General features: G+C 42.6%; 1 protein-coding gene across 7 annotated transcripts in view; it reads left to right on the forward strand.

Moving 5' to 3' along the window:
* LOC120097741 (uncharacterized) overlaps positions 1-26,886 on the forward strand; it is a 120,596-nt gene extending 93,710 nt beyond the window's left edge. For 3 of the 7 annotated variants that reach the window (XM_063276800.1, XM_063276797.1, XM_063276799.1), the window contains 3 exons: positions 7,200-7,305; positions 14,081-15,265; positions 18,225-26,886. In XM_063276800.1, the coding sequence (XP_063132870.1) occupies positions 19,301-20,416 (1,116 nt within the window). In that variant the 5' untranslated portion in view covers positions 7,200-7,305; positions 14,081-15,265; positions 18,225-19,300 and the 3' untranslated portion in view covers positions 20,417-26,886. The remainder of the gene's footprint in view (positions 1-7,199; positions 7,306-14,080; positions 15,266-18,224) is intronic. The other 4 variants (XR_005495421.2, XR_005495422.2, XR_010058971.1 and 1 more) reach the window with 4 other exon arrangements.
* The last annotated feature ends 542 nt before the right edge of the window (positions 26,887-27,428 follow it).

Raw genomic sequence — 27,428 nt, forward strand, 5'->3', positions numbered from 1 at the left:
AAGAGAGCACCCAAATAAAGGCTCTCTAGGCTCCACATATTGGGCACGCATGTGTCCCCATTTTTCTAGACCCACTCCGACTGCTGCTATGGAACTCTTTGATGAAAGCAATCTAGAGGGAGAAAGGTGTTTGCTTCAGCTCACACTTCCAACTTACTGTTCACCATTATGGGGAGGTCAAGGCCAGAACTTCAAATGTTAGTGAGAGCACAGCCACAGCCAATAGAAAGAAATCCACGCATACACACTCATGTGTTTGCTTATGTGCTGTGTTCAGCTTGATTTCTCATTCAGAAGCCTCTACCTAGGGAATGATGTCACCAGCAGTGATCTGGTTTACATCTAAATTAATTTAAGACAACCCCCTACAGAAATGCCCACATACCAATCCAATCCCTCATGAGACTCTCTTCCCAGGTAATTCTAGGTTGTGTAAAGTTGCTAATTAAAGCAGGCCAACACACTCACATGAATAACACACACACACACACACACACACACACACACTCATAATCCCGACCTTCAAATTCCAACATCCTTGCCTGGCCTTAGATCATTAGAAAGTTGGTGCTTACTTATAATCAAACTCATTCTCTGTCCTCCTACGAAGAGTTTTGACAGGTTAGCAGAAGGGGGATATGTTCATGTTGTTGTGGAATCATGAAAGAAAGACATGATCTGCACAGATATGTACACTGGGGTGATCTTAAAAATAAATAGCTGGCTTCACATGCAAAGCCAGAGTCATCTAAATATTAAATTCATCTTTCAATAAGTAAATGATCTCAGAACCAATACAATTAATGTGTATTTCCACTTCCTTATATTCTAACCCTTAATGTAAACCCCTAAGGGGATGTATTCATTTGCATACATAGTCACGCCCATGTACACACAGTGAGTTTTGTTGTTAGAGTATGGCTTGTTAGATTCTCTGGATTTTCAGTGTTCCATACACATTGTTTTGAAGCAAATTCAAATAAAGATTAAACGGAAATCCTTGGGCTGGCAGGATGGAATTTGTTTCCAGGAAGTTAGGAAGATTTTTAACAAGAGTGACCAGACCATAATGAGCACTTAACTTGCAAAAGCAAACCAAATTATCCTTGCATCATTTTTCTAAAATACAAAGCATCGTCATGGAACCAAGTTTTAGTATGCGTTGCACATGATCTGCAAGAGGATCTTCTAATGGTGAATGACCATTTCTAGAGATCTAATGTCTGGTGTCAGCGCTTGCCTTTCCAGAGCCATCAGGTGACCAGAAAAACTAATTATGATCCCATATTACATCTTGGTGCAGGGACAATAACTGTGAGGATGCCCAGGCTTGGAGACTGTGAGGTAGTGTCTTCTTGATTGCCATGGGAGCCCTGCAGAAATGCAATTCCGTTTATTAGGAGCAGAAAGCTTATAAAATTGTGAGAACCAACAGGAACCAGAAGAAAAGCCGAGAGTGTAATGAGGTTCTGGGTGCTTGCTCTGGGGAAAGCAGAGATGCGACGACGCTGTTTGCATTTCTCTTCAGACACAGATCAATCAGCCTCATGGTCTCGGCGGGTCACTGCAGATGGTTTTCACACGAGGCTATTGATAATTTTACTTTTAAGAAAAAAAAAAGACGAGATGGAGGAAAACGTGTGTAGCGCAGGGACATAAAACAGGCCAGTCTCTAAGAAGCTGTAGAAAGGAAAGATAAATCACTAGAGTGTACCTGGTGACACCTTGGCTTTTTGAAACCAAATGCTGCAAACAGTGAAAAATTTTCCAGATATTAACAAAAATTCACCCATTCAAACTTAAGTGTTAAACAATTGTATAGAAGAATACATAATAAATGAGATGGGTTGCATAGAATTTCTGATAGGAAGGTAAGTCCGGTAAGCCCTCCTTGCTATATCTTCAAAGGCAAGGCATCTTGAAGACTGGAGTTTTATTAGCTTAATCTAAATAGCTATAATGTATAAATATACAGATCGATTAAAGTGAACTTTTTGCCCTTCTGTAGTCTGCAAGGACCTTACACAGGACACTCTTCTTAAGTTCTGTCAGTAATCTCTTATGGGTAAAAGATTGAAGTCGTTGAGAATTTGTTGTAATGTTAAAGTGAATAGGTCTGTGTGAATAAGTGTAGGGAAAGGTCTAACAATGTTAATGTATGAGTTACATTTTCTGGATTAAGTTTGAGGCCATGTTGCTAGGAATTAAGATTAGGGGGAAATATTACCTCTAGATATGAGAAATAAATCATGACGGTTCATTGTGAGCACAAGACGCATTAGAACATATCAGAGATCACAGTGAAGGAAGAGGCCCTAGGCCCTTGTCTTCCCTAGCCAGCAGCTTGTCTGGGTACTTGGTTCATCCTAGTCTTGAAAAGTGACACTCTGCTCTGTGACTGAGTACACACATCAGAAAAGGAAAGAATCCTGAGCCCCAGAATATGCAAGAGAGGAGAAGGCTTTGCATCCTGAACCAATAGCTGGCTGTCTAAGATGCAATACTGCCCGTGAGGAAGACTGTACTTCCCTGAAGAACTCAGCCACTGAGGAACTCAGGGCCAGAGAAATTACATTAGGGACATAAATCCACCGTGTGGTGTCAAATTAACACAATAGTATGTGATCATTTGCTGTAGCCTTCTCTCTGGATAGTGCCCAACTAAAGGCTACAAAACACACTGCTTCACTTTTGCTGCTCTGAGGCTCCAGTACTCTTACTATGAAGTGGAAATCATTGTCTTTTACAGGAAAACTAGCGTATGCTGTGGTGTGTATACAAACCCAGCACAGAAACCAGAAGCATCTCTACGGCAACTGAGATGGACCCATGAGATCTTGAGCATCCTCTCTTTTCCCATGAGTGAAATTGGGTGATTTTCAGAGCTAAGCTGATAACTGCTATTCTATTAATGACTTTTCTTGTTGCTGTGGCAACGTCCCTGACTCCCCCCCACAAAAAAAAAAAAACAAAAAAAACCCCAAAACTTAAAGAATGAAAGGTTTACTTTGGCTCACAATTTGAGTGTAGAGTGCATCATGACAGAGAAGGAAGTCATGGCAGTGGGAGTGTGGTAGGGCATGTCATGTTGCAACTCCACTCAGGAAACAGAGAGAGACGAATGCTGGTGCTTAGATAGATGCTCAATGCTTACTATTGAGTTGGAAACTGTAGCCCATGAAAGGGTGCTGCCCACAGTTAGGTTACCCTTCTGTCAACTGCCTCAATTCCCTCACAGACACACACACAGGTTCTACTCTAGGTTATTCTAGATCCTGTCTACTAACAAACTTGGCCATCACAACCATACACAAATGGGAAGGGACAATGAGAGCTCTGCATCTCCTTTGATTCCCCATTTGCCCAACATTCTGGAGTCACCATACAGCCTGCTGAACCTTGATGGGAAGTACCAGGACCTAAGGTGCTCTGTCTGGCAGAAGACAATGCCAGAGTCTTCGGAGGCACCAGTGCTCAGAAGGAACCGCTAGCACCACAGGGAGTGGATGTCACGGCTATGATGCTGTTTAAAGGACCTTTATATTGGGCACTGGGGACATGGTGGGTATTTTCCTAAACAGAGATGTGATTACCGTCAACTATACAGTTTTGGAAACCCCCCAAGCCTTGTGAGTCTCAGTCAGAGCAGATCTCTTAATAAATTCATAAATATAGATAGAAATCACATAAAGGCCAGGATACATTTTACCCTAAAATACAATTTATGAGACAGTATCAGGGGACTGGCAGGATAGCTTAGCACAGGAAAAGATGTGTTTTGAGCCCGAGGACCTCAGTTCATCTCCCGGGACCCACATGGTGGAAAGAAAGAACTGACTCCTGAAAGGTGTCCTCTGACTCCCACCACAGTCCCCCTTTACACACAAAATAAATACATGTAATTTTAAAAGGAGCAGTGGACAGTGCCAGGAAACTTGGTAAGGCTGAGTGGATTCAGAGATCCCTGCACCCTTCTGAGGTTGGTTGGTGTTTCCCTGCTGCCTACCAGATTCCTGGCCTGGAACACAGGACCACTGTCTCTACATAAGAATGTGACCAATGGTCACAGAGATCAGAACAGAGGTATGCTAATGAGGTATGCTAATGAGGTATCTAGATGGGCCCTGGGAGTTTAGCCAATATGCTTTCCTTCCTGGACATCCCTTCCTGTAAAAGGTATTTAATCTCTGCTCCACCCTGAGGAGGTGGTATGCACCCATTTTGCATGATAAACAGTCAATGGGCAAGCATGTCTCATCCAGAACTGTCGTGGGGAGCATGGAGGAAACCTTCATCTACAGAGCTGTGCCGCTAAGTCTCCCACAGAAGACCCCTCTGTGCCCCACTGAGCTAAGCCAGAGTTCCCCCCTCCTCCTAGCCTAGGGCTCATCTCAGGTACCCAATGTGATTCCATGTTCTGCCTTGCCGCCGGGGTGTGGGAATGCCAAATGGGAGCTGCTAGACTACATTTTACGCTATGACGCCATCGGGTCATGGGCTTACAGGAAGAACCAGTGCTCTGGGGGTGAGAGAATACAGCCTTGGGTGGAGGCTTCAACCTGATACAGCATAGGCTAAGACTCATGCAAGTACTTTGCTTAGTCCTGACTGATCCATTCCTAAAACCTCCAAGCTGTCTCTCCAGTGCCCTGACAATGATAGTCAATATTATCAATCTGCTTTTAAGTCGAGGACAGGGTTCTTCTGTCCTAGCATGTAGCTTGCTTAAGTATAAATCATGATTCCCACAATCTGGATTTTTTTTTCTGGAGAGCAGTGGCTTGCAAATTATCCCAACTACCCACATTCTTCTAATACCAGTGGTGCCTTAATCCCCTGGCCTCAGGTTCTGCACAAAGTCAATGCCAGTTATTAGAGTCAAGAGATATCTGGGCTTTGTTTTTTTTTTTTTTAATATTTTTTTTTTCAGAGCTGGGGACTGAACCCAGGGCCTTGCGCTTGCTAGGCAAGTGCTCTACCACTGAGCTGAATCCCCAACCCCTTTGTTTTTATTCCTAAACTTCTCAAAGATAGATCAATGTCCAGGGATTGGTGCATGCTGTCTTCAAAATGTGCAATTCACTGAAATAGAGTTCGGTGTCACATGATCCCATTAAAGGCATCCCATCTCAGTACATAGAGCTTACAGTGGACCCCCTAATTAACCCGCTACACTTCTCTCAATTATTCAGAGTCCAAATCGTAGACAGACTACACATGGCACACTAATTCCCAAGGCCTTTCTCAGCCAATTATCTGCCTATATTCATTTTACCTGTAGTTTGATGTATTTAAAGTAGAGTGATCCTTTTTTTAATTTCCCCCAAAGACCTTCACATTATGGTTCTTCATATAATGTCACAAGTTTAATCACTCTCCCTGGAAGACAAAGAAATTTCTTTTCTTTCCTTTCTTTCCTTTCTTTTTTTCTTTCTTTCTTTCCTTCCTTCCTTCCTCCCTCTCCCTCCCTGTCTCTCTCTCTCTTCTTTCTTTCTTTGTCTTTTTCCTTTTTGCTTTCTTCTTTTTAAAACTATGGACTGAACTCTAAGTGAGTAGCATGTGGCCTGCTTAGGTTCTTAACTGAAAGGAACTCACAGGCAACTTGGCATTTTTTCCAATACTTAAAGAAACTGTGTCTAGGCTCTTACCTTTAAATGCACTGTAATCTGTTAAGTGGCCATCAAGTCATATTGTTTTAGAAGTATAACAGAATACAACGCTGTAAACATGCCTAAAGGAAAGCAACAGAGGGGGCCTGTGTCTTTAATTAAGACGTTATTTCTTTGCCTTGAAATATGCAAAGATATCAACTTCTAGGCTGGGGAGGTAAATCAGTGGTTGAGTGAGTTTGCTGCTCTTATAGAGGATTGGGGTTTGGTTCCTAGCTCACAACTTTCTGTAACTCCAGCTCTAGGTACCTACATGTATGCATATACACGCATGCACACACAATAAAATCAAATTAGGAGCTAGTAAAATGGCTCAGTGGGTGAGTGCCTGCTATAAAGCCTGGAGACAGGAATTTGATCAGCTAGACACGTGGTAGATTTCTGAATTCTATCTTCTGAGTGTCACACATGGTACACACACACACACACACACACACACACACACACACACACACCACAATCATCACCTCCATGATCAGTACCACAATTATTCCTATTAAATGTGATGTCAGGTTTTGGGATAAATATATAAATAATTATAACTATATCATTCAGAGTTGGCCTTCTAGTTTATTATTCAATATATGTTAGAAAACTAATTAATTCTTCCAACATTTTAGCTTCTCTAAAGTTGGTAATAGCTTCCTGCTTTTGTTTTACACGGGTTTCAATGTAACTGTCACCAATTAACTAAAAAATAAAATCTCTTTATAGCAACAGTATAGGTGTCCTTGAGGTTAGATTACCTGGCACTTATGAGACACGTCTGCTTGTTTAGCTTGGTTCTGTGTCAGTAGGCTATATCGTCTAGTACCTTCCTGGAAAAGAATGGATTGGTACTAATTCTCTGAATCTGTGAGTATAGGTAAAGTAGATATCGGTAAATAGATACACTCTTAAATGTTTACACTCACATCCAAAAGGCAGCTTAGTGGGTATGGACCGTAAAGTGGAAGCTGTTCTTCCCCAGAAGACTGAGTGCTGTGGTAAATCCTCGTCGCCAGTCTCTTCCTTGGTGGGGTACAGTTCTGTTTGGTAGAGTTCTAGAGATGGTGAGCACACGCAGGGCTTGAGGATATTAGGGTCAACACTCAGATTTTTAAAAGCAAAACTCTTGTCTCAATACAATCAATTTACTTGGTATCTCCAAGTTCAAGAAGCCTTGCTGGGTCTGAGCCACCCAATATAGCACAAATATTCTACTAGACGTGGAAACAACCTTTCAACTAAGAACCATACAAACAAGGATATGGTCTGTCTAAAGGCTTCTTACTCTGAATTATAATTATAGTTATAATTAAGTCCTGTAACTTCAGACATGTCTGGTGTTTCCAGCCCCCGTGTCTCTGTGGTTCAATGCTACGTACCAAATGTACACATTCTGTCTGCTGTGTTTAAACTTTCTCTAATTTTTTTTTTTTTTTGCTCCATCACTTATCTTCCCCAACTGTTCTAAGAATTCTGTTGCTGGGGAGTTTTTCTCCTACTTTACTCATCTTTTTGTATTTGTGTATATGCCCCATTTTATAGCCTACAAAGAAGTTTGGGGAAGAATCAGAGATAAACTTGTTACTTCTGCTCTGTTGACCAGAATATATTTATGTTTTACACGAGATCTTCATAAATGCTGCAACAGGTATGCTACCTAGAGCTCACTGGGTTTTTTTTTTTTTTAAAGAAAAAAAAGACATGGGTCTTTATTTTTCTGTGTGTGTTAGCGTAGGGGGTAGGACACTTCTGTGCAGTGTTCCTGTGTGGAGATCAAAGGACAACTTGCAGAAGGCACTTTTTGCCTTCTACTCTGTTCCTCACCAGGTCAAACTCAGACTGGCAGGCTTGGTGGAAAGTATCTGTTCTTTCTGAGCCTTCTCTTCCACACATATGTTATTTTAATGCTATCATAACGTGTGTGTGTGTGTGTGTGTGTGTGTGTGTGTGTGTGTGTGTTAAACCATGGTAAGTTGGAGACTGTCGACATATCAGGACCCTTAGTGAGCTTGTACATGACCTTGGTCATTGCATTTTAAATTAAATCAATGTGTTTCCAGATTAACAATTTCTTCAGATGCGTGTTTTTTGGCATCGTGCTCAAGATAGATATAAAAAACATTTCTTTATTCTTTCCATCTGTGAGACATTCAAATAATTGATGGAGCTTCATATTTAGTTTTAAATTATCTAGATATGGAGCATGCATTTTACAAATCTTCAATATTAAGCCATGGATATTCCTAGAATGCTTTCATAATCGAAATGTCTTACAGGAGCACGGATTTCATAACATGACACTTGATGTGCTCATCATGATTAAACCTCTGATTCTATGGAATCCCACTAAAAAAACTCAATATTTATCCTGTCTTACTGACACCCTTGTCAGATTTGATCGCATTTTGAGTCAAAACATTATGTCTCTAATTATACTACAAATGGCCTGAGATACGAGAAACGGCATGTTTCCTCTATCTCTACCCGTTCTCCAACAAAAGGGGCCTCCTGCACCAGAGTAGAACTGGCAGCCAGGAGGATGACTCATGAGATAGAGTGGGAGTCCACTTGGCTCTTTCAATGGCGGCTGCACGGAGCCAAAAGGACCAACACGTGATCCTTTCTACAAGTCAAGCTGGTTTCACAATGCGACAGCTAGGGAACAGCTACGGGAGGAAAACAGTCTGTGTTTTCCGTGCTGCCTGGCTTGTTTGATGAGGTGCACGCTACCCCTGTTCAGCAGGGGTGTACACGGCAGCCTGAAAGTGCCTCACACCGCATGCAGATATGACTGGTTTCATTGTCCAGGGCTTCTGGACCAAGAATGCAAAATGCTTCCCCTCCCACCTCCCAGAAAAAAAAAAAAAACCAAAACCCTTTAAGGTGATTTTTTTTTTGACATACCTGATCTCTTGCCATAAAATCTGGCTTTTACAAACAGGGCCTCAAAGGAATAGCACTTGTTGGACTCCGGTGGTACAGAAAAATGTTCCTTGCTACCCCGGATACACAGACAATTTTAAATCTTTCAAGTGATTGAAGAGATGGTTCTGCAGTTAAGACTGCACACTGCTCTCCCAGAGAAGCACAGTTCAGTTTCCGGCACGCTTGTTGGGCGCCTCGCAATTGCTGGTGACTCTGGCTCGGTCGAATCCACACACACACATGCACTAGCGTCTGCCCTGCACGTGCACGTAAATAAAAATTAAAAATAAATTATTCTGAAAAATGTTTCTTAGCTACATAAAAAAATATTCCACACCACAGAGCAACTTGCAGTTGGGTAAGCATTTCTGGTTCCTGCTCCCTCACTCACATCCTGAATGTTGCGGAAACCTCCGGTGTGGCTAATTTGGTAGCACGTGCCAGGCTGTAGTGGCGCTCAGAGGCCTAGCTTAGTCCCCCGCCCTGATAATTGTGATTACCTCATGGTACGTCATGTTTTAAAGTTCAGGTTTTAAAGTTGCTGATTTAAAACCACATGTTTCAAATTTCTATTGGCTGTTGCTGATTACGTCACACACCTCATCATCGAAAACGCCTTCAAATCATCACCGTGGATCACTGTGGATCAAAGGTTGTCTTGTGGAAATAAAACTGCAGTGATTCTCTGCTCCCAAACCCCGTGGGAGAGAGACCTCACCGCCTGGTCAGGTGGGCACTCCTGAGGCTGCAGAGTGGAGGAGACCACCAACACTGCCCACCCCTGCCCACATCCCTGGCCCAAGAGGCAACTGTATAAGGCCTCTGGGTTCCCGTAGGGGAGGGCCCAGGAGCGGCAGGACCCCTACGCCTGAGACACCGCCGGAACCTGAAGGAAACAGACCGGATAAACAGTTCTCTGCACCCAAATCCCGTGGGAGGGAGAGCTGAACCTTCAGAGAGGCGGGCGCGCCTGGGAGGCCAGAAGAGGCTGCACTCTGCGCACGTCCAGACGCCAGAGGAAAACACCAAACGCCATCTGGAACCCTGGTGCACGGAGGCTCCCGGAAAGAGCGGCGCATATCTTCCCGGTTGCTGCCACCGCGGAGAGGACTTAGGCAGTACCCCACGAGCAAACTTGAGCCTTGGAACCACAGGTAGGACCAACTTTTCCCCTGCAAGAAACCTGCCTGGTGAACTCAAGACACAGGCCCACAGGAACAGCTGAAGACCTGTAGAGAGGAAAAACTACACGCCCGAACGCAGAACACTCTGTCCCCATAACTGGCTGAAAGAAAACAGGAAAACAGGTTTACAGCACTCCTGACACACAGGCTTGTAGGACAGTCTAGCCACTGTCAGAAATAGCAGAACAAAGTAACACTAGAGATAGTCTGATGGCGAGAGGCAAGCGCAGGAACCCAAGCAACAGAAACCAAGACTACATGGCATCTTCGGAGCCCAATTCTCCCACCAAAATAAACATGGAATATCCAAACACACCAGAAAAGCAAGATCTAGTTTCAAAATCGTATTTGATCATGATGCTGGAGGACTTCAGGAGAGACGTGGAGAACTCCCTTAGAGAACAAGTAGAAGCCTACAGAGAGGAATCGCAAAAATGCCTGAAAGAATTCCAGGAAAACATAAATAAACAAGTAGAAACCCATAGAGAGGAGACACAAAAATCCCTGAAAGAATTCCAGGAAAACACAATCAAACAGTTGAAGGAATTAAAAATGGAAATAGAAGCAATCAAGAAAGAACACATGGAAACAACCCTGGACATAGAAAATCAAAAGAAAAGACAAGGAGCTGTAGATACAAGCTTCACCAACAGAATACAAGAGATGGAAGAGAGAATCTCAGGAGCAGAAGATTCCATAGAAATCATTGATTCAACTGTCAAAGATAATGTAAAGCAGAAAAAGCTACTGGTCCAAAACATACAGGAAATCCAGGACTCAATAAGAAGATCAAACCTAAGGATAATAGGTATAGAAGAGAGTGAAGACTCCCAGCTCAAAGGACCAGTAAATATCTTCAACAAAATCATAGAAGAAAACTTCCCTAACCTAAAAAAAGAGATACCCATAGGCATACAAGAAGCCTACAGAACTCCAAATAGATTGGACCAGAAAAGAAACACCTCCCGTCACATAATAGTCAAAACACCAAACGCACAAAATAAAGAAAGAATATTAAAAGCAGTAAGGGTAAAAGGTCAAGTAACATATAAAGGCAGACCTATCAGAATCACACCAGACTTTTCGCCAGAAACTATGAAGGCCAGAAGATCCTGGACAGATGTCATACAGACCCTAAGAGAACACAAATGCCAGCCCAGGTTACTGTATCCTGCAAACCTCTCAATTAACATAGATGGAGAAACCAAGATATTCCATGACAAAACCAAATTTACACAATATCTTTCTACAAATCCAGCACTACAAAGGATAATAAAGGGTAAAGCCCAACATAAGGAGGTAAGCTATACCCTAGAAGAAGCAAGAAACTAATCATCTTGGCAACAAAACAAAGAGAAGAAAAGCACACAAACATAACCTCACATCCAAATATGAATATAACAGGAAGCAATAATCACTATTCCTTAATATCTCTCAACATCAATGGCCTCAACTCCCCAATAAAAAGACATAGATTAACAAAGTGGATACGCAATGAGGACCCTGCATTCTGCTGCCTGGAAATCAACCTTCCAAGGAAATGGACGGAAGAAGCAAGCTGGAGTAGCCATTCTAATATCAAATAAAATCAATTTTCAATTAAAAGTCATCAAAAAAGATAAGGAAGGACACTTCATATTCATCAAAGGAAAAATCCACCAAGATGAACTCTCAATCCTCATCTTCGATTGGTTTATATACAAGTGTGCAATTTCTAGGCTTGAAAGTAAAATGATGCTATCTGGTGTTGGATAGAGGAGCCTTATTTTTTATTATGGCAGCTTGCTATTTTTGTAACATGGTGATTTGGTTGAACACAATAAAGTACAGTAGTAACTGATCGCCCCTTCTTCCTGGATGAGTGAGCAGATGATTAAATGTTGATGTCAACATCCTTGAGCATATTCAGATGAGCTTCTGCTTCTGTTGAAAATGATGCTGTGTTTGATTGTGGTCCGAAGCTTTGAAGCACTACTTGGCATCTCCTTCCTTGGAGGTCTCACTGTTTAAACATAACAGATTTGATAGCTTGTTGGTAAGGTGAGGTCCAGCTTGTCTCCACTAGGTCATCTTCATGTGAATCCGGTGGTTATATGGTTTTGTTTTAGGGATATTTCATTTTTTTAATAACAGTTTTAGCTGACATTCATGGAGAGAATGAATCCTTAGAACTGTGCCACTAGTGAAAGGAAATCCTGTCTAGAGTATGTTTCTTTACAAAGCTGTGTCACACCATCCTTTGGGCCCTCTGCTGGAAAAGTAGAATCAAGTCTCAAATAATGCCTTTTAAATTGTATCCTCTAGTATTATAGATGTAGGACAGTACTGTATCATACCTCTGTGGATATAAAATAGCTTGTACCTGCTTTAAGATATGTAGTAGTGACCGTGCTTTATCAGAGCTGTTTTTAATGATGTTGCTCAGAATGTTTTCTTTCCAGATGATGATTGAGAAACTAATTTAAAAAAAAATGGTGCCAGGTACCACAAGAGTAACAGAACTGTGCTGTTTTCTCGGGTTTTGTTTTTTTACTTTTTTTTTTAATGGAGTGTGCTGGATGTCTCTACAGTTTTGTTCAGATGACTGCAGAACCTGGAAAAGCTGTTGCTGCTGCTGATGCATAACACACTGCTATTATTGGTCTTTTTATATAAATATAAATATATATATACAGATATATAATTTGAATTTTTGGAAACTTTAGCTGTGCTGTCAACTTTGGAAAAAAGTATCCTCGTTTACTGTGTTGAATTGGCACTGTACAGAAATTAACAGCCATGTTGGTCTAGAAATGTTGAACTTAAGTTTTTTCCATTTGTACAGGGGTAACGAACTGTATTAAATATGTAAGGTTTTATCTACGTGGGTTTGATTACAATAACTAATAAAGTATTCTCTAAATAAAAAAAATTCTTATAAATAAAAAAAAAAACAAAAACAAAAACAAACAAAAAAAAAAACTGCAGTGACAAACATCCGGGGAACTATGTGTTGAAAGTGTCTGAGTCATCACCATCCCTTGTACACCAATCACAGTAGAGTCTGTCTATACCCATATATCAATCATGGAGCCTGCCACACAGGTGATGCTAATAGATGTTTGCTCAAGTAAATGTTTTGAGGTCTATCCTTGAGTGATGCATTTTATTGCCCTACATTAGCTATAGGTAATAAGGTATTTATTATGACATGCTGTACACATCTATAATGCATCCTGATTCTATTCACCCTCTATCACCCTCTCCCAGACCCCTCCCCCGCACACATCCCTTCCTCTTCCCACCTGCAATAATTTATTTGTTGCCTGATCGAGATTATATATGAGTTTGGCCACAATGTTCACGGCAATATTGAAAAGCTTCTCACACCCCAGCATCTCTCTCCTTAGACATCCTCATCACTTTGAATTCTTACCCACAGCACTTCAAGACGCTCTCAAAAAATCCAGCAGGGGACCCCGGTTAGCTAATGGTCTAAAGTCTCTTAACTCTAACATTATCAAATAGTGATAAAAATAAATGTGATCAAGAATAACATTCTAAGACAGAGGAATTCAAATCACAGACCACAGTGTTACCCGAATCTTCACGTTTCACCCCCTCCCTCTGAATCAACAGTGGATCAGCTGTGACCAGGGGTAGGGCTTTCAGACAAACACTTAAGGAGCATCAGGAAGGCCTGGGGTGCCTCTGCAGGTAACAGTGTTGCCTTGCCAGTCTAAGACCTGAGCTTGATCCCCAGAACCGGCATAAACCAGGCAGGAAGGCACATGTTACAATTCCAGAGCTAGGGAGTTGGCGATGATCAGGCCACAAAGGCTAACGGCAGCCAGCCTGCCTGACTTGGCAAGTTCTAGGCAGGTAAGACACCATACCTCTAAAAAACGTGGATTGTGTCTGTGGAACAACATTTGAAGTTGTTCTCTGATCTTGAAACACATACATGTGCATATGCACCCCTACACACCCCTACACACGCGCGCGCACACACACACACACACACACACACACACACACACACACACACACACACTTAAAAGAAGCATCCAGGCAATGAGATGTTACACAGTGGTGAGAAGGTGGTTAGAGAGCCCTAAGCCCTCAGTCAGCCTATCGCACTGAGAATGCACCAAGGACAGCATCAGACTTTGCAAAATCTTCCATGAGCACAGCATTCGCATAAACGGAATTTGACAACCCTTTCAAAATGTAGAGAAGATCCTTACTTGCTGAATAATTTACTAAGCTCCCTTTCTAGGGCTGATCCGGTTGGATTGGAGTTTTACAATTGTGTTCTGTTCTATTTTACTACAGGTTGGCACTAAAGGAGGTCGTGGTGGAATAAGGAACTCTCTTCCTCTCTTTCTTGTCTTTTGTCCCCTCTCTGTGGAACAGCGTAGCAAAACAATCGCTCTGTTTATTATGAGCACCTGGAGAGATGTTCGTTCTGTGCTTGACAAGAGACACTCTGCGCATTGTTACTTGGGGGATAAGAGTTCTAGTAACGAACTGTAAGTGTTGGGAAAATCTCGGGCAACATGATAATAGTGGGTGCATATATTCCCTTATCTGGTTTAGAAAAATGAAATAAATCTAAGAAGTTGCAGAAGACATCTTTGCACTTAGAGTGCTTTCCTGGCACTCCAACACTGCGGATAACCCAGAAGATGTTGTTATACTAATCTGCTGTTAATATTTAGGGCTGTCCCCAGTCTTCCGGTTGTACAACGATAAAGACACAAAAAAATTATTCATGCTGAGGAAAAATATTAACAATACAAATGTTGAGATTTTTTTTCAAAACAATGACTGGTCCCCCAAGCAGGTGGATATCTCTCCTTTTCCATTATTGATTACAGTACATTGATTTCCGTGTACCATGAGGCTCTACTTACGAGGCACGCGTAGCATCTTCCAAATTCAGGATAAGTTTGCATTCAAGAAGTTGGAGATATTGTTTAATGGTTTGCTAGTCTAAGAAAACATATACATCTGTTCCAGTTGACAGGACTCCTCCGCCCCTTTCACGGTTCTGCTTACATTGTATGCCTTGTCCCTCCCCTGTGGGCAGTTCACAGGGAAGCCAAAGTGTCTACTGATGATCTCCAGGTAGCTAGACTTGGTCCCAGCTGTCCTGAGAAGCATAAGCCAGAGGCATGGGGCCAATCGCTCTTTTCTTGCTTTGTGCTTTGGCGTCTATTGTCTCCATACAGTCACATTTTTTTAAAAAAAAAAAAAAAAAAAGAAAAATGCTTTTATTTTTGTACTAGTTTCTTTCTCTTACCATATCTCTTCCAGGAACAGTATCTTGAACTAATTCAAGGCTGATATATCAAACCCTAATTATTAAATGCATGACTAAGTAATCCCCGTTTTTTAGGAAGCCTGGGCAAGTCATCTAGTCTGGAAAGAATTAGCATCGCTTTCATACTGACTGTGGGTGTTCTAGTGCCCCCTGGAGGACAGAGCGAGGAAATGCAGGCTGGCTGACTTCACAAGGTATCCTCACAGAGATCTTTCTCCCGAGGGATCAAGTTGCAGTTAACATGCCCTGTCAGTTGCAGTTAACATGGCCTGTCCCGTGAACTTCAGAAACAACAGATTCTTTGGTAAAATGAAAAATACAGAAAAACATCAACTAAAAGATCCAGGGATGCCCCTATCTGAGTTGTCCATGTTCACCATCTGGTTAGCATTCTGTCTTTCCTATGTATCCATTGACTCACAGTTCGGGGAGCACTTGCCACGGGCTGGCCTCGCGGGGGCGGGGGGGGGGTGGTGGTGCAGCATTCAGCAAAGCAGATGAGGTCCCAGTTTCCCCGAAACTTTCCTTTGAGTGGGGGAGGGTGATAGAACGGGAAGAATAATAAAGAAAGCAATTAAACAAAGAGGTCATTCTTATTAGAAGCAGACAGTCTGGAGTGGGCGATCAAACCGGGTAAGTTAACGTGGAGAGGTGGGGCGAACAGTCTGCCAGCAGAAGGCACACAGGAATAGTCCAGGGGAAGGAACAGCCCGAGGGTAAAAGGCCTCGTGTGCAAGTGTCAGAAAGCCATTCTTGATGGTGCTCTGTATCCTGTAATCTCGGCACTCAGAGGCTAAAAGCAGGAGATTTCAAGGGCAGCTTGAGGTATATGGTGGGCTCTGCACCACTGGGAGGGGCTACGTCGGAGGACTTGTTTCATAAAATGAAGAAAAACAGGGAGTGGGTGGAGAAGGGAATGGGAAGAGGGAAGGCAATTAGGGTGAGGGTGGGGTGTTGAGATAGAGGGACAGACGAAATAAGAGAAGATAAAATAGAGGGAATGGGAGGAGAGGGGAGGCGAGGGAAGGGAAGTGGAGGATAACATAGTAAGCACTTTGTCTAGGCTCCGCCCCACAGTTACCTGGCAACAGCCAGGTGTGCCTGACTCAATATGAAAAGGGCTGCTTGGCCCTTCTCTTTCTCTAGCCTTCTTGTTCTGCTCTGTCCTCTTGCGCTCCTCCCCCTCTCTCCCCATTCCCCTCCCCCTCTCACATATGCCTAGGAGCTACACAGACAAGAAAAGAACACACAGGTTAGGAATGATCACCGAGAATCAGACAGGTCTTTTAAAGGGCAGGATGGTTATTAGGGGAACAACCGGAAGGGACAATAGGCAATGAATACAATTAGATTCCCATCTTTAAGAGAACCCCAGACTGCTCCCGTGGAGAGAATAGACTTCAGGGAAACAAAAGTGGAATTCGGAAACTGCAGGATAAACAGCGCTGGTCCAGGAATGGTATCCCTAGGGAAGGCATAGGCTGACCTCGTATGAGAGACTCTGTAATGCTCCTATAGGGGACCATTAGTGGCTTGTGGTTTGAAACAAACCCTTAAAGAGGATTATTTGAATTGCGGACTGAGAGTCTTTTCCAATACTCACAGTGACGGTTTCTTCTGGGATAATGTAATAACCTTTGGGCTGAAGCGTTTACCTTGCCTCTGCTATAAAAGTCCACTTACATAACCACCACTTGCTTTCTGCAGCCTCCGGGCGCACATCTGTCACCGAGTAATCAGGCTTGGGTTAACTCTCAACGGCCCTTCTGTGGGTCTGCCCTGTGGCAGCTCAATGGGCTGGCCCATCCCTGAAAGTAGGGTCCGAGAGAGGATACTACGGGCCCTGCTCCAGCAAATGGATGTGGGTCCCTCGTCCTCGGAGACTCTGCTGGTGAGACATGAGCAGTCCCAATTCTCTTTATGCAGCCACAATGATGGCTGCCCCCATCCGTTCCTGCGGCACCAGGCTTTGTCTAGGGTAATCACAAACATGGCTGCACAGATCCTGGCTGCCCCTTTTCTGCGTGTATCGAGAATGTGCAGTCGTTTTCAGCTATAATGTTTTCCAAAATGCAGACATGTTCTGTTTGGATTGAGAGATTGGGGACAATCTAAGGAGAACACGAGTTTTCTATTTTTCACACACCATTTCGTCTGTAGAAGCCCTTGACACCCCAGCTGAACCAAGCAGCTTAGAAAGCCAGTGATGTAGCCATGGCCACCTCAAATGACAGCCAAGGACCTTAGGGCCTCAGAAGTGAGTCACAGTCACTGCAGGTGTCCCATCCTTACCTCCTGTCTTGAATAACTCCCCAGTGACTCACTGGATGACTGGGGTGGGGAGGGTGGGGGGGTTGGGGGAAGTTGGGGGGGAGTGAGGAAGTGGGGGAGTGGGGGAGAGGGGGGTGGGGGTTGGGGGGCAGCTGCTCTTTTCATAGACTTAGGTACTTTCCAAATTCATTGCAGCATTTGTCTGTTTCAGGGTAGCCACTACTGTGACAAAACATGATGACTAAGCACAACCTTTTGAAGGGTTTTTACTTCAGTTTAAGTCACAACTCTCAAGTCACACTCTATCCCCAAGGGAAGTGGGGGGCAGGAACTCTGAGAAAGTGGGGACAGAACCAGAGCCAGCTGTGGAGGAGTGCTGCTCACTGGCTTGCTCCTCAGTCTGCTTCCCTATGCAACTCAGGACAACCTGGCCAGGCGTGGCAGCACCCGCAATGGGGTGGGCCTGCTCACTCCGATTATCAATCAAGACAATGCACCACAGGCTTGCCCACAGATGCATATGACGGGGCATTTTCTCAACTGAGGTTCCCTCTTGCCAACTTGACAAAACCTTAGCATCCACGTGACACACGTAGTGTACGCCATCTTTTTCATTAAATGCCTACAATGAGTTTTGGTGTGTGGCTGATGGAATGTTCCAGGCCTTGCACCAACCTCATTAGTCCAGTAGCCCTGTGTATTATAATAGTAATATATCGTAATCCAGGGACGTACAGGAGAGTGTGCCATTTTGGTACAGAGCTTTTGTTTTTGTCTTTGTTCTTTATGGACAGGATGTTCTTTAGCCTGGGCTAGCCTTGAACTCATTCTATAGCCAAGGCTGGCATTAAAATCCTAACCTTCTTGTCTCCATCCCCCAAGTTCTGTGATTACTGACGCTTGACACCACATCCGGCTAGAAGAGAGCTCTCCATGAAGCCCCACAAAGATAAACATCAACACTAAGTGAAACAACAAAATGTAAGCTACTTACATAGCATATGTGTCTACTGAGGTATGTGTAGATGCCCTTCCCCCACAACCATTGAGTGTCCGTCGTTCCTCAGGAGGAGCCTCACTGGCTCCAAGCCAAATACAACTATACTATATATTTTGTTTGGTAACTCGTCTTCCTTATTTAAGGTCAGCATAGACGTCATATTATACCCTTGAAAAGAGAGCTAAACACAGACTCTTATCTTTGTGTGGGCCTAAGGATGAATGCTATTTATGTGGTTTCTTTGGTCAGTTTCACTATTTTTAATTTTTTTATTTCATAATTTCATAGTGAAATAGTGTCATGATTATGATAGGGATAACAAACACTCTCTGATTGGATTTGAGGGCCACTTCACAGGAGAGAACTTATGCCTGGTTCTATAAACCTGTGCCTGAGTATGTGGCCGGAGAAGTCATAGGCTCTAGATGAGATCCATTACTATTTATTTTGCTAAACAGTCATGCTGTGACAATGCTTTTGAAACCCTGATGTTTGTATCCACAAATTGGTGCTATAAGCAGCTGCCATCAGAGAATCTTCTCAGTGCCATGGGAAGCAGGCAAAGCAGAACTTCATGACCAGCCAAAGTTTGTCAAATACGTGATAGTGACATGCTCAGTCCTAAACGGGCCAGCTGTCACCCACTTCCAGGCTGAGAGAACATCATGGAAGAGGAGAGTCAGAGATTGTCAGAGGCTGGAAAGATGCCCAACCATTAGGGGTGTGTGCTGCTTTTCCAGAGGAGTTCATTCTCAGCCCCCATGTCAGGTGACTCACAATTGCCTGTAACTCCAGCTTCAGGGAGAGTTGACATCTCTCATCCTGCAGGTGTCTGCGGGAGCACACACACACACACACACACACACACACACAAATACACATATACACATGCACACACATATACATACACACATACACACAAAAACACATATGCACACATACACAAATACATACACACATGCACACACACATACATACACATATGCATACACATATACATACACACATACACACAAAAACACATATGCACACATATACACAAATACATACACACATGCACACACACATACATACATACACATATGCACACACATATACATACACACATACACACAAAAACACATATGCACACATATACACAAATACATACACACATGCACACACACATACATACATACACATATGCACACACATATACATACACACATACACACAAAAACACATATGCACACATATACACAAATACATACACACATGCACACACACATACATACATACACATATGCACACACATATACATACACACATACACACAAAAACACATATGCACACATATACACAAATACATAAACGCATGCACACACATACATACATACACATATGCACATCACACACACACATATACACAAATACATACACACATGCACACACACATACATACACATATGCACATCACACACACATATATACACATATACACAAATACATACACACATGCACACACCCATACATACATACACATATGCTATCACACACATATACACACATATGCACACACATACATACACACAAACACACACATGCACACACACATATGTACATATACCTATGCACACACACATACATACACACAAAAACACATATACACACACATACAAACACACACACATGCACACACATACATACACACACAAATACACATATACACATGCACACACATATACATACACACATACACACAAAAACACATATGCACACATACACAAATACATACACACATGCACACACACATACATACATACACATATGCATACACATATACATACACACATACACACAAAAACACATATGCACACATATACACAAATACATACACACATGCACACACACATACATACATACACATATGCACACACATATACATACACACATACACACAAAAACACATATGCACACATATACACAAATACATACACACATGCACACACACATACATACATACACATATGCACACACATATACATACACACATACACACAAAAACACATATGCACACATATACACAAATACATAAACGCATGCACACACATACATACATACACATATGCACATCACACACACATATACACAAATACATACACACATGCACACACACATACATACACATATGCACATCACACACACATATATACACATATACACAAATACATACACACATGCACACACCCATACATACATACACATATGCTATCACACACATATACACACATATGCACACACATACATACACACAAACACACACATGCACACACACATATGTACATATACCTATGCACACACACATACATACACACAAAAACACATATACACACACATACAAACACACACACATGCACACACATACATACACACACAAATACACATATACACATGCACACACATATACATACACACATACACACAAAAACACATATACACACATATACACAAACACATACACACATGGGCACACACATACACATATGCACATACACATATACACACATATGCACACACATACATACACACACAAACACACACATGCACACACTCACACAGATATGTACACATACATATGCACACACATACATACACACAAAAACACATATACACTTACATACAAACACACATACACACATACACACACATACACACAAACACACACATTCACACATACACACATGCACACACATAAACACACACATATGCACACACAAACACACACATAAGCACATATGCACACAAACACATACACACACATTTAAAATAAGTTTTATAAAAGGAATATAAAACCAGAGAAAGGGGAGATATACAGTAAAAAGGTACCTTGTGGACATGACAAAACCATTGCACTCACAAACACACTGGACCCCCCTAAACATTCCAACATGGCTGACAGAAAGGCCAGTGAGTCCCTTCCTCCTGAGGACTACTGCCAATTAATGGCTGTTGGGGAAGGTGCATCTGTGCATATTTTAGTAGACATATATGCTATGTAAGTAGCTTACATTTTGTTTTTGTTGTTTCACAAATGACGGTAAAGGAACTATTCCTTGAAGAACATATTTATGCGGCTGCTTCAGTGTAGTTTCGAAGTAAATTATGCAAGTTGAAAGCTGTGTCAAAAGTATGCTTGCTTAATTTTTCATAGACTTTGTCAAATTATTCTCTGGGTGGTTTATAAATGTTGACAATCACCAACCATACATGAAAGACTCTATTCTCCATCAGGGGGGAACTGTCGATGGTCTCTGTTTATGTGTCACATAAATAAATATGTCTGTATTTCAAACAATGAACTGGAGTCCTGACGGCCATGATCTGAATAGCAATGCCTCCCCCCACGTATGTTCAAGTGCTCACCTAAAAGTAACAGTACAAAACGGCGCTCTGTAGGGATTGCTCAGGTCTTGCTGACGATGCCCTTTTGAATAAGGTTCCTGCTCTCCTGATGAGGCAGGAGAACGTCTCCATCCCTTGCACTGTGAGGAAATACAGTAAGATGCCGTTTATGACCCCAACACGCCCCTCACCAGTCTCCAAATCTCCCGGCATATCTCTTCTAGAGTTTTAGCCTCCACAACTGTGGAAATAAGTGTGTGCTATTTACAAGTCACTCTGTATATAGCAACCAGATTGTAGGAAGACAACTGTGTATTAATATTTAATGTACTGTGCTAACAATGGAGTAAACTGAGAGTGGAGGTATGAAAACAAGGCAGACAGCTCTTGTTCTCTGTGAACAGATCAGTAGAGAGTCCTCTATTTTCTAAATTATCAATTGGCCATTTATACTTTACTCTTTGCACAGTGTCTGCTCACTTTTAAACTCCACCGATTAAATGCACTGTTTGCTTTTTGTAGTAGTTAGTATTTTTTTGAGTTCTCTGTATATTCTGAGTACTGGTCCTCTGTCCAGTATACATCTATTCACTCTTATTCTGTGAGCTGTCTCTATATTCTGTTGTCTTTTAGGAAATGGAGAAGCCTTCTAATTTCATGAACAAACCAGGCACAGAAACACAAATGCTGTAAGTTTTCTACCATGTGTGCAAATGTGAATTACACAGACACATCTGTGAGGTGTGAGTGAGCATGTGTGTGTATGCATACATGTGTGCATGTGTGTGTGATGAAAGTACAGGGGAAAAAGAGAAAAGTGGAGTGGGCATGTGGGGTAGGACACGTAATGGAATCTGACCAAAGTGCAAGGCACACTTGAAAATGTCATGACATTCTAGTGTGCACAATAAATATACTCTAGTAAACCCTTTAAGGACATCTATTTAGTTTTGTTTGTGTGTATGTCTGTGTGTTTGCAGATGTGTGTTTGCGTGTATGTGAGCACTGTGTGGATGCATATGTGCCATGACAAATGTATAGAGGTCAAAGGGCAGCACAGTGGAGTCAGTTTCCCCCTTCCACCATGTGGTTCCCATCTTGGAGATAGAACAGATTAGTAGACTTGGTGGCAAGCCCCAGCATCCACTGAACCACCTCAGTTTCCACCCTAACACACACACACACACACACACACACACACACCACACACACACACACCACACACACACCACACACACACCACACACACACACACCACACACATACCACACACACACACACACACACACCACACACACACACACCACACACACACACCACACACACACACCACACACACACACACACCACACACACACACCACACACACACCACACACACACACACCACGTGTGTGTGTGTGTGTGGGTATGTGGGTGTTCTCTGTGTGTTTTTAGTGAAGTCAAACACCTTTCAACATACACGTAAGCCATTTGTTCTTTCCTGCTGATTTATTAATTCTAGTCCCAGCTATCTTTTAGGTTATCTTTTCCTTGGAAATTCTAAATTCTCATAACTTAAATTTTCTGAGTAATTTGAGTTACCATTTGCTATATGTAAGATTTAGGCAAGTCTATTAAACTTTACTGTTTCTGGGGTTGTTAGGATTAACAATGATTACATTTATAAAATAATTTTATTCACAATGAACTTTTATAATTGCCAACTAATTAGTTAACCAATTGCATCCACTCTCCTGGGTTGGCATGCAGACTTACCATAGACTCAATAGCTTAAATCGCACCTTAATATCTTATAGTTCTGGAGACTGCAAGACCAGGTTGTCAGACAGCTGTTTTCCCCTAAGGCAGTCAGTCACCTAAGCTTGAAGATGACCACTTTCTCTCCACTGAATCCTTATGTGAACCTCTTCCCGGCCCTTCTTTCTGTGTGTGGAGGCGAGGAGGAAACAGTCAGTCAGTCAGTCAGTCAGTCAGATAGACAGACAGACAGAGAATCCTGCCTGGACACTAATCCTATCAGATCACCCCTTTTGTTATTATTAGCCCCACTAGTACCCCTAAAGTCCCCTTCTCTGAACACAGTCGCATTAGGAGAGATTTCCACATGACTGAGTTCAAAACAATTCACTCCTCAACTTCCACCAGCGGAAACTTGCAGATCACCCGCGCACTGCTGTGTGGTGACCTTGCTAACAGAGGACAAGGATGGGGCCCCTGGTCTCCTGGAGTTTACAGTCTAATCTCACAGACCCGTGCCGAGCTGTAGTTCTACAGTTGCAAATGCTTGCCCCTGAGGTAGCGAGCACAGGGTGGCAGGGGCTGTCGTGGCTGTGGAACAGTTTCCTGTACCTCTTAGTCCTGGAGAGGCATCTTAAAATGAGACGTGGAGCGCTGCTGCTTAACCTCTGGTCAAAAGGGAGATTGGATATACACGCAGGAGGGAGATTAAAGAATGTGGCAAAAAGAAGTGGGGAATACAGGGAAGATTCTAAAATACATTGTGGTGTGAAAAACCAAACCTGTGTAGAGGGAATCTGACGCTTAGAGAAAAGCACACACCCCTAAGCCAGGAAGTAGAAACAACCTCTCCGGGCATCCTTCCCCATGAAATACTCAGAGCTTTCTCAAATGTTTACTATCCTCTGGCAATCGCGGTAAGAAGATGTGGTGTTTGTTCAGCTCTATATTTTGTTTCAGGCAGCAATAAATAAACACAGAGATGTTTGCGATCATACATTCACTCCATAAATATTTGCTGTATATTGTTTCTGCATAAAATATTAGATACTATAGTATTAAGCCCTGTGTGTCTATAACAATGACCACACAGGGTCTATTTCTGAAAAATTAGTCTTGAAGTAAAATGGACATAAGAGCACCTTCACTTAGGCAAAGCTTTCCCACATACACCTTCCCCACCTCTGCTGGGGCAACCAAGGAGGAGTATCCCTATTCACTAACTGTCTCGCTGCCACTGAGATTCATTCTGAGAACGTCTTTGGCAAAGCACACTGGACGCTGCTAACCAGCTGTAAAATCAGATTGGGACTTGAGTCAACATTAGCCCCTTGTACCAGTTCTCTGCTGCCTTCTTTAATGGTTCGATAAAAAAGATAACATGAAAATTGCCAACTGAATCCCGTTGTTTATTTTTCCATAGACTCTAGGAGCAAGATGACAGACTCTTGCTACGTAAGTGTTAGAATCCAATTCCTTAAGTAGCAGAGCCCAGTATTTGTCCTGAGCTGTTCAGAAGGGATTTTATTTAAAGCAGACAAACGAAATTAATTCACGGAAATACATTTGCCAGCTCCATTTTGCTTGGGTCAAGAAAAAATGGAAGTAAAAGCTGATTTTTTTAAAAAGATACAATATTTTAATTAAACCTTGAGAATTTTGGATAATATGTTCTACTCATGTTCACCCGACCCCTTGCTTACCTCTTTGCAGATCTAAACCCACCACCCTAAACCCTTCCACATCATGTCCTCTGAAAACAAAACAAAACAAAACAAAACAAAACAAAACAAAAACCCTGTCAACTTCAATTTGTGCTGCCCATAAAATGTCCTGTGTGGGGCCAAACATGGGAGTGCGGTCAACACCGTAGTCACATTCTGCATAGTATCAATAGCCACATCCGAAAGGAAAACTGACTCCTCTCTATCCCAAGCCACCAATGGCCTGCAGCTCCACAGTTATGACTGGGGACTCATAAGCTGCTTCCTACTCCGTGCTAGAATATTTACTGGCTTAGCCTTATGCAGACATCGTGCGTGCAACCACAGCCTTTATCTCCTCCCCCTTCTTCAGGAAAAGGCAAATGCTATAGTTGAAAAAAAAACAACACAATTCTTACTGCAGAGAGGATGAGATAATTTATTCTGGAGCCACGTATGTGTGAGGGTAGCCAGAGAACACAGCATTATGTTACCCCAAACTCCATGCTCTAACACAAAAGCAATGGAAGGAAGCCATTATAGCAACAGAGAAAAGAAAGGAGTCATAAATTAAGACGCTATTCTACTGCACTGGTAGAAGCATTAGGTAGGCAGATTAAAAGTCAGGAATCTCGGCAGTAGATCAGGTGCTAACTGACAACGCGTTTAGCCTTTTGGTTGGTGACAACTATCAGTCTGTTACTATATCCCTCTCGAAGTTTTACCTGTAATTCATGAAGGCACAGTCAGCCACAGAAGTAGGAAAGATGGCGTATGACAAATGGCAATTAGCTTCCGGGTCTGCAATATCCCAACCTCTCCATGATCGCTGAAATGGTGATCAGTTCATCAGCCTTGCAGAAGGCTCCTGGAAAGGTGCTGTTCTTTCTGGCACTCTCATCCGCTGAATAAAAAGAAAAGAAAAGAAAATGATGTTCACTAGACAAGCGAACCGACGTCAATAATGTGAGATTGTATAACTGGAGAACCCCCTTTGTTGAAACGTAAACCTGTATCTTTAGACCCTAACTATTGGAAGTGCATATTGGAAGAGCAGGCTGGCTCTTGACAGTCTATGGAGGAGTAGCCATAGGCCCTGTGACAAGCTGTTCACCATGAAGTCCCCAATAACAGCACTTCCCTTTTCTTCTGACTGCTCTGGGAAGTGACCAAGGACAACCCTTTTACTTGAGTGTCTCCTAGGCTCACAGGAGGGCTATGAATAAGGAAAGGCAAGGGTAATTTACTATGCCACTTAGTTTACAGTGCCTTTTGGGAAACCCATTTCCACTATGTGGTGTCCCTTTCAGAGCTTATTTCTGATCATTTTCTGAGCCGTTCAAACAGCCTATTAGTGCTGTTCCCATTTTATGAATGAAGGCACTAGGATTCTAATCAAGTCAGGACGTTCTCCAGGAAGTGACAGGCAGGATCAAATCCCTGGTCTGCTTGACATGATTGTTCCCCACCTCTCCACACTAAAGGTTCTGTCTTCCTTTTCATTCTAACGTAGGTGTAGAGAACAAGAGAGGACATGAACATACGCCCAGTTCAGCTGTTTTCTTCTGCTAACATCCAGAGAGTCAAGTAGAAACTTTGTGGATCAGACAGTTGGCCCTGTGAACTCTTCTGTCACACCTAAAAGCAACCTCAGACAATACAGCGGGGGGTGGAGGGGAGAGCATGTGGTTCAATAAAACTTTATTCATAAAAAAAAAAAAGAGGGTCAGACTTGGGCTCCCGGTCAATTAGTTCAGTGCGGTCTGAAAGAACACAGACAGGATGGGAGAAATGCTTGCAGAGGTTGACAGAATGTGGCAGCAACACATTGTATGCATTATGCCAGCAACCTCAGATCCTTTAAAACCTAACAGGGTATCTAAGGCAACCATATTTTGCAAGAGACAAATGGAAGAAGGCTGGGAAAATGACTCCATGGGTAGTGTGTGCTGTGCGAGCATAAGGTATTGAGTTTGGTTCCAAGCACTCGTGTAAAAAGCTGGGCACAGTGGTGGTTCATGTATCACAGTGTTCCTGGAGCTGGAGTCAGGGAGTTAGCACTAGATTCTAATCCAGATACCTCTCGATTCACTGAGGCATCCCGTCTCAAAAAGCAAGGTACAAAGCAATACAGAAATACACTTGACATTGACCCCTGGCCTCTACCTGCTACATATGCATGTGTACACACACACACACATATACACACACACCTCTCAAAGCCAAGTCTTGGTAGAAGACTGGAAAACAGGTAAGATCCTGG

This window comes from Rattus norvegicus, chromosome 17 (assembly GCF_036323735.1).
Source record: "Rattus norvegicus strain BN/NHsdMcwi chromosome 17, GRCr8, whole genome shotgun sequence".
NCBI classification, from domain to species: domain Eukaryota; kingdom Metazoa; phylum Chordata; class Mammalia; order Rodentia; family Muridae; genus Rattus; species Rattus norvegicus.